This window comes from Pseudorca crassidens, chromosome 1 (genome assembly GCF_039906515.1).
Source record: "Pseudorca crassidens isolate mPseCra1 chromosome 1, mPseCra1.hap1, whole genome shotgun sequence".
In the NCBI taxonomy this organism is placed as follows: Eukaryota; Metazoa; Chordata; class Mammalia; order Artiodactyla; family Delphinidae; genus Pseudorca; species Pseudorca crassidens.
Window position 1 is genome coordinate 124,506,811 of NC_090296.1, and position 9,237 is coordinate 124,516,047.

At 35.3% G+C, this 9,237-nt stretch overlaps 1 protein-coding gene and 1 long non-coding RNA gene across 11 annotated transcripts in view; one reads left to right on the top strand and one right to left on the bottom strand.

The window, feature by feature from the left end:
• NRG4 (neuregulin 4) overlaps nt 1–9,237 on the top strand; it is a 137,229-nt gene that overhangs the window by 107,239 nt on the left and 20,753 nt on the right. For all 10 annotated transcript variants that reach the window (XM_067755028.1, XM_067755035.1, XM_067755063.1 and 7 more), the window contains one exon: nt 1,545–1,694. In XM_067755028.1, coding sequence (XP_067611129.1) covers nt 1,545–1,694 — 150 coding nt within the window. The remainder of the gene's footprint in view (nt 1–1,544; nt 1,695–9,237) is intronic.
• LOC137232615 (uncharacterized) overlaps nt 1–9,237 on the bottom strand; it is a 30,021-nt gene that overhangs the window by 11,213 nt on the left and 9,571 nt on the right. The window lies entirely within an intron of this gene.

Genomic DNA, 9,237 nt, shown 5'->3' on the forward strand with positions numbered 1-9,237 from the left:
TTTGAGAGAATCAAAACTGCTTCTTTGCTCAAACTGTCACCCCTCCCCCCTCAGTGGAGGCCGTAACCAATAACACCACTGCCTCACCATGGGTAGGGCTTGAGGTTCATAAAACATCTTTCATATGCTCATTTAAGTAAAATCGATCCCTTGTGCTATAACTTGATATTCTTTTCTCTTATTTATTTGTATACTGCTTTATTAGCCTATTGCGTTAGTTGCCAAGCTTTGTTAGTAATCAGTTCAGCATGTAACTTTCTAGGACTGCATCCTTGTTAGACTTGGGTGGGAGAAAAGAAGATAACATTTGTAAATACTCCCTAAACTGGAAAGAGGTGAGGAGGAGAATTAATTTAGTAGAACAGATATTTCTATTTTGGGTAATACTAGCTTAAAGAATATATATATACACATATATGTACACACACATTTTTTTTATGCAAAATTATTGCTAAGTGTAGTTTACTTCAGCGGTCCCCAACCTTTTTGGCACCAGGGACCAGTTTCGTGGAAGACAGTTTTACCACGGAGCCGGTGGGGAAGGGGGATGGTTCAGGCGGTAATGTGAGCGATGGGGAGCAGCAAATGAAGCTTCGCTTGCTGGCCCGCTGCAGACCGGTACTGGTCCGTGGCCCGGAGGTTGGGGACCCCTGGTTTACTCTGTAACTTCATGGGTTGCTTTATAAACAAACATTAGTATATATTAAAATACTATTCTTTATTTTAACTGCAACTATGAAATAATGAAATTGATCTGGTGCCAAACTCATTAGTTCATATCAATCTCTAGTTTTATAATCTCTGAACATATTAACAGGGAAAAAGGAACTGACTGATATTACCAAAGATTATGGTTCTCTCTATGGTCACATAGTTTTAAAGAGCTGAAAGTAATTGGCTTTAAAATATTTGGCTGGCAAATGAAAATACCACAGAATCTCTAGAAAAGGAAAGTAATAAGGTAAGGAGTAGAACTACCGGATACTAAAGCATATTATAAAGCAACAGTATTGAAGCAATATGGAAGAAGCCCAAGATTAGATGTATAGATCATTGAAGAATAAAGAAATGCTGTTACTTATACAAGTTTGACATACATTAAAGGAGGCACTGTTAAACAGTAGGAAAGGGAATGATTATTTAATAAATGGGGTTGGAATAACTAGTTAGCAATGTCAAGGAAAAATATACTTAGAACCACATCTATACCAGAAATAACAAAATAAATTTCAGATAAACTTAAGTGTGGATAATTACATATTGAAAATCTAAAAGATAAAAGGACTGAATATTCTATAATTTCTCTGGAATTTCTAAACAATTTGAAAACTGGAAAAGGAAGATAGCAAAGATTAGACTGCACATGCTAATTTGTTTTATTATAACTGTAGCTCTGTGAGCATTATAGGAAAGCATGCCTATTCTATGTTCACAATCTGAAAATTAGTCTTATTTTTTTTTCATACCAGCTGGAAACCTTATGCTTTCTATACTAGTTAATGGAACAGAGAATGCAGTTCTTTATCTAAAATTTTATTCTGTAGATGCATTGAAAATTATACAGGAGCTCGTTGTGAAGAGGTTTTTCTCCCAAGCTCCAGCATCCAAACTAAAAGTGACCTGTTTGCAGCTTTCGTGGCATTGGCTGTTCTTCTAGGAACTCTTATCATTGGAGCCCTCTACTTCCTTTGCAGGTAACCAAAATAAAAACATCCTTTTGGAAAGAAAAAGTAATGCAAAAAGTAGTTATCCTACTAACTAATCAATATGCCCTTTAGCTCTAGATTATTTTTCCAGATTGTTTTTCTGTTTAGAGTTATTTCTCTAATAGAGTTACTGTTATTAAATTTTATTATTTATTTATTTTTGTTATTAAATTAATAAGTCATTTTTGAAAGGATCTTAAGCAGTCTCTATTTATTCTCTGTTACTGTCATCATCATTATTTACCTTGACTTTTCTAAACTAGTAAGGTAGATCCACATTCACTAAAGTCATCCTGCCAAAAACACCTAAATATTTGGACTAGGTCTATTTAAAACAGATTTTGTGAAAGAAAAGAAACAATTTATGCAACACGCTGTAAATACAAATTTAAGACATAGTTAATATCTAGGATCAGCTCTTTATTTAGTGCCTACTATGTGCTAGACATTTTATGCTGATAAGCATAAAGAATATAATAGTGAAGAAAATAGACATGTTCCCTAACTTCATAGAGATTTAAATCAATTTGGAGAGACAGATGAATTGGCAGGCAATTAATTTGAGAAGACTAGTAACTTATAAGACCAAAGGAAAATTTATTCACATGAAACAACGCTTTGCACTGAAGATTACTTTCATTCATTAGTTTTGGTCTTCAGCTTTTTCTGAATTTTTGTGAAAATAAGTGAATATAGAATTTATTAAATGTAGGAGTTATCTGGTATCATAACTCTCATTATTAATTTTTATTAAATGCACACTGTATGCTGTCATAGATATTTGTGCAAATGGAAAATGGAGCTGAGGGTAGTCATAAAAGAGATACAGTGGGCTTGAGAAATTTATATTCTAAGAAAAGTAACATATGTAAAATTATATTTCATAAAATCCTCAATTCTGAATTACTTTACACCATGGAGTAAATAAAAATTGGAGATTGTGCTTTTAAAATATGTGGTATTGGTATTACATATTTTATTCTAAAATATATTATTTAGGCAATCTAATATGTTTTATCTCTCATAATTTTAGCATCTTACTACAGATACAAAAATTTAAATACAAGCTCATTGTGTCAGATTATATTTCCCAAAGATAGCCACAACAATATCTCTCATTCCCACATGCTCTTCTGCAGTGTGACCTTGCCACTCCTACATCAAGAGGAAGAGTTTATTTCTCTAAATCTTTGAATCTGGGCAGGCAGTCAGTCTGCTTTGACCACAGAATATTGTGGAAATGGTGCTGTTCTAGTTAAGGACATAGCCCTTAAATGGCCTGGCAGCTTCCATATCCTGTCACTCATACTTCCGCTGCTCTTTCACACAATCAGCTACCATGTTGTGAGAACAGAGAACCAGCCTCAGCTGATCTCTCAGCCGACAGCCAGTGTCAACTACCACCATTTGAATAAGCCACCTCAGACATCCAGCTCAATTGAACCTTTAGTTGATCCAGATTTAGCTGCCAGTTGACTGCAACCACAGAGATCCCAAGCAAAAACTGCCCAGCTGTCAACCCACAGAAAACCATAAATTGTTTTAATCCACTAAATTCAGGTTGATTTGTTATACTGTTATAGATAACCAGAACACCCATGTTTGGAATTAGGTGTACTCTTGACTTTAGATCATGTTTGGAAAAAGAATGAATAATGATTTATTATTTTATTCTATCCCTCTAAATATTTTGTTGGTCTAATATGCTAAGGAGAAGACCAACTGACTAATTCCCTCATTAATCACTCTAGTGCCAGGTTGGAAGTATAGCATTTCATGTGTTATTGATTGCATAATAAATACTTTTGTAATATCAATCAGGATAGGCTAGGTAATTATCAACCCTAACAGTTTAGTGGCTTAAAAAATAAGACTGTTTCCCATTCATAGCGTATAATTATTATCATTTGGCTGACCGGCTTTTATAATCATAGTCACTTAAAATCTCAAACTGATGGAGCAACCACCATCCTGAATGCTGTGGGTTGCTCTGCCAGAGGGTTTCATATTTGAGTTGAAATGATCTGTCTGGCCATGATTCATTGGCCAGAATGAGCTGCATGGTCCTACTTAATTACAAGGGGTACCAGGAAATGCAATTCTACCATATGCCTGTAAGGTAGAGAGCTAGAAATACATGTCTTACATAATGACCAAAGGATTTATTAGGAAATCTAATATTCATTCCACTGGGAATTGTTAAGAGGCATTTTTTTTATTCCATAGAGCTTTAACATTGCTGTAATTGTCTAAAAATGAAACTCCTGTGCAAACCCATTGAGTTTGTGCCATGGTATGTTGTACCCCACAGGTGCTTAATGACACAGAGTTTCAGAGGAGACCTTCTAGAACACAGTAACTCTGCAAGCTTGAGCCAGAATTTAGCAATATTGCTAGTATGAGCAGGCTAAACAATACCTTTTTGGTAGAAAGTATAGATAAAAGAAAAATGAAAGTACAGTTGACCCTTGAACAACACAGGTTTGAACTGCATGGGTTCACATATATGCAAATTTTTTTCAATAACTACTACAGTACTACATAATCCATGGTTGGTTGAATCCCTGGATGTGCAATCATGGATATGGAGGGCCAACTGTAAAAGGTATATGTGGATTTTCAACTGTGTGGTGGTGGTCAGCACCCCTAACTGCTGCATTGTTCAAGGGTCAACTGTATATAAGAACAAGAAAGGACAAAAGGAACCTCCAATCACAAATATTATCTGGTTTGCATCCTGATGCAGTCTGAACGTCTAGGGAAAAAAAGCTAGGAATGTTGAATAATCCAGGCTGGCTGGATTAATCCAGGTGGTTGACAGAAAAAAATGCAAATTAATTCTTGAAGAACCCACTTTCATCCTTTACCTTAAAAAGTATCTCACAGTATAACAAGATTACCAAACATATAAGAAAAGAAGCACCATGAGTTAGAACCCACAGAAACAACTGATAGTAAAATCAGATATTCAAAATGTTTATTTTTTGGAAGACTCAGATACATAATATAAAATACATATATTTAATATATACCAAGAAATAAATGAGAGGCTTGTAAATAAGCAAATTTGACAAAGACCAAAACAGAACTGTAATGCCTAAAATATAATAATTGTAATTTTTTAAAAGCCAATACATGTCTTAGTTCAATAAAATTTTTTAACCAAGAATATGTTTTTAATAGCAAATTAGACACAATAAAAGATTTAATGAAGTGAAAGATATAGATAAGAAATTACCCAGAAGGTAATTCTGAGAGGAAAGGAAATGGAAAACGTTATAGAGAAGTCAAGAAAAAGGGAGACCGGAGAGAAAGTACCTAGAAATGTATGATAGAAGAGAGAAGGGGGGCAAAGGCAGTATTTGAAAAGGTAATGGCTGAGACCTTTGCAGAACTGATGAAAGTCAACCACAGATTCTAGAAGTCCAACAGATTTCAAGCAGGATAAAAATAAGTTTACCTATGGGCACAGACCAGTAAAACTGTAGGGTGCTCAAAGAGAAGATTGCAAAAATGTTACAAAAGAATGACAGATTATCTTTAAAAATGCAGCAGTTTTACTGAAAGCTGGCTGCTCAGTAGGAAAGAAGCAAAACCAGAAGACAGAGCAAGCAATCATATTTTCAGTATCCACTGAAAATAACCATCAACCCCAAATTTCTATATCACAGAAAACATCTTTCAGGAATGAGGGTAAAATGAACATACTTTTATTTATTTATTTATTTTAATTTTATTTATTTTTGGCCGCATTGGGTCTTTGTTGCTGCCCGTGGGCTTTCTCTAGTTGTGGTGAGTGGGGGCTACTCTTCGTTGTGGTGCATGGGTTTCTTACTGAGGTGGCTTCTCTTGTTGCCAAGCACGGGCTCTAGACACACGGGCTTCAGTAGTTGTGGCACGGGGGCCCTAGAGCGTGTGGGCTTCAGTAGTTGCAGTGCATGGGCTCAGTAGTTGCAGCACACAGGCTCTAGGGCACATGGGCTTCAGTAGTTGTGGCACGTGGGCTCAGTAGTTGTGGCTCGCGGGCTCTAGAGCGCAGGCTCAGTAGTTGTGGTGCATGGGCTTAGTTGCTCCATGGCATGTGGGGTCTTCCTGGACCAGGGATTGAACCCATGTCCCCTGCATTGGAAGGCATATTCTCAACCATTGGACCACCAGGGAAGTCTCAAAGATACTTTTAGATAAGCAAAACTTGTAAGAGTTTGTCCTCTCATATTTTCAAGCAGAAGGAAATATATTGAGATGCAAGAAAGAAGAAAGATCAGAGAAAGTCATTATGTGAATGAATCAAAACAAATATTGTATAAATTTTAATAATAGTACTATACTATGTCTTTGAAAAGAGGAATTAAAACACATGATGGCAGGACTTCTCTGGTGGCGCAGTGATTAAGAATCCACCTGCCAATGCAGGGGACACTGGTTCAAGCCCTGGTCTGGGAAGATCTCACGTGCCGTGGAGCAACTAAGCCCGTGCGCCACAACTACTAAGCCCGCTCTCTATAGCCCACTAGCCACAACTACTGAGCTCACGTGCCACAACTACTGAAGCCTGTGCTCCGTAGAGCCCATGCTCTGCAACAAGAGAAGCCACCACAATGAGAAAGAAGCCCATGCACTGCAACAAAGAGTAGCCCCCACTCACTGCAAGTAGAGAAAGCCCACATGCAGCAACAAAGACCCAATGCAGCCAAAAATAAATAAATAAATAAATTTTAAAAAAGAAACACATGATGGCGATAGCAAGTAAGTTGAAAGGATTGTAATTAACATATACTAAAGGTTTTTAAATGGGAGGAGGATAATATATAGGTTAATGTGAGACCTTGATATATTAGGAATGAACATGTCTAGGGTGACAATTGAAGAAAAAAATCAAAACACATAATTTACAACTTAGAGGAAGGACAAAAAGGAATAAAAAATAATCAATTGATTAAACATAAAGAAAAATAGAGAAAAAAGGATAAATAGAAAGTATGATATAACATGGTAGATTTAAATCTAAATATATCAGTAATTATTTTAAATATAATTGTACTAAAGATTCCAGGTAAAAAACAAAGATTGTCATAATACACCTATATTTTAAAATCTAAATTCTAGGTGCTAAGTCCTTCCAGATAAGGATACAAAAAGATTAGGAGTAAAAAGGTCATATAACTATCAGACAAAATAAATGTTATGGTAAAAGATTTAGTTCACTAGGAGGATTTAACAATTTAAAAATGTATGTGCTCTTATAAGCAAAATCTTAAAAAGTATAAATCAAAATTTGAAATACAAAGGAGAAATAAGCAAAACCACCATCACAGTTAAATTTTAATGTATGAGTCTCAGAAATTTATAAGAAAGGAGATAAAAATCAGTAAGACTTTATAAGATTTTAGCAATGTAATTAACACATTTGATCTAGACTTATTCTAGAACACAGTACAAAATTCTTTACAAACTCATACAGAATATTTATGAATATTATTCTGTGCTGGGCAGTAAAACAGTTTTCAACACATTTCAAAGGTTTGATGTTACACCACATGCTCAGTCTTTAGTGTGATTAAGAGGAAAGTCAGGGACAAGAATAACTATCAAAGACCTTCACATGTGGAAATTAAGAAATACATGTCTGTATAATTCATGGATCAAAGAGCTCACAATGGAAATTGGGAAGTATTTTGACTGGCACTATAATGAAAATACTGTATAACAAATCTGAGAGATGCAAATAAACCAGCAGAGGAAAACTTATAGCCCTAAATGCTTATATGAGAAAAGAAGAAAGCCTGGAAATAAATAAGCTAAGCATTCATCTCACTAAGTTAGAAAAAGAATAGCAAAATAAATGCCAGGAAACTAGAAGGAAGTAAAACTAAAGAGTAGGAGTTTAAGATAATAAATGTACAATAGGTGTAATAGAGAGGAACAACAAAGACAAAATTTGGTTCTATAAAAAGATTAATAATATTGACAAATCTCTTTCAAAGAAACGGGGGGAAGGCACAAATGAATAATATTAGGAATGAATAAAGATATAATAACTCAGGTGCCACAGACATTAAAAAGATCAAATAACCTACACATATCCTCCCATATACTTTAAATCATCTCTGAACACCTAATACAATGTAAATGGTAGGTAAATAGTTGTAAATATGATATAAATACTATGTAAATAGTTGTCAGCATTAGGCAAATTCAAGTTTTGCTCTTTGGAGCTTTCTGTATTCTTTTTTTCCTTTTTCAAATATTTTCGATTTGAGATTGTTTGAATCCACGAATGCAGAACCCTCTGATACAGCAGGTCGACTGTACAACAGAAATGGTTTACAGTGCAGTGGGGAAATAACGGACTTTCCAATAAATAGTCTTGGCATTACTGTTTATCCACATGGAAGAAAGTAAAGTTGGATCTTTGCCTCAAAGCATACCTCAAAATCAGTACAGGTAGATTAAAGACCTAAATGTGAAATGCAAAATGAAAACTCTCAGAAGAACATTTAAAGAATGTCTTTGTGCCCTTGGGGGTAGGGATAGATTTCTGTAACAAGATTCAAGAAGCACAAATTGTAAAACAAATGGCAGATAAATTTGACTAAACTTCTAGTTATCAAAAGACACTATTGAAAAAAAAGCCTATCTACAAAGTGGGAGAAGAGGTTTGCAACATGTGAAAATATATGCATCGTGAACTCCTACAAATCAAGAAAATAGTAAACCTGTAGACAAATGGGAAAAATTAAAAAAACTTATAAAAGATGAAGAAAATTCCATAAAATAAACATGAAAAGATGCTCAATCTTCTTAGTCAGGAAACTGCAAATTCAGCCTGCAATTATCTCGCCCATAAGATTGGCAAAACTTTTTTTAAAAACCCAAACAATATAAAATGTGAGATTTTAGAGTTTGAAACAGTTTTGAACACTTTTGATTCAGTTTGCAAATGTCTTGTAAAGTTAAAAAACTATATGTGCTGCAACCAAGCAGTTTCACTTCTGAAATTCCTTTAAGCTGAGGGCCTTTTGAAATTTAATAAGTAATTAATGCCATATTTGAATGAGGTCCAAAATGATAACCCACTAATGCTGAACTCCAGGCTAGAATCAATTGTGTTTCATGAGGAGGAATCAGTATATTTTTACAAAACACTTTCATTTTGCTATGGTAAAAGTGGTTTTGAATTAATTTTTATTCATGTAAGGTAATATTTTAGGTACTGACTTATTGAAAAAAACTGAAAGGAAGTGTACATTCCAAAATCTCATTTAATATTAAAAATAGTTGTTTTTGTTTTTGTTTTGCGGTACGCAGGCCTCTCACTGTTGTGGCCTCTCCCATTGCGGAGCACAGGCTCCGGACGCACAGGCTCAGCGGCCATGGCTCACGGGCCCAGCCACTCCGCGGCACGTGGCATCTCCCCGAACCAGGGCACGATCCCGTGTCCCCTGCATCAGCAGGTGGACTCTCAACCACTGTGCCACGAGGGAAGCCCCAAAAGTAGTTTTTTAAAACTCTGTCATGACACCTGAATACA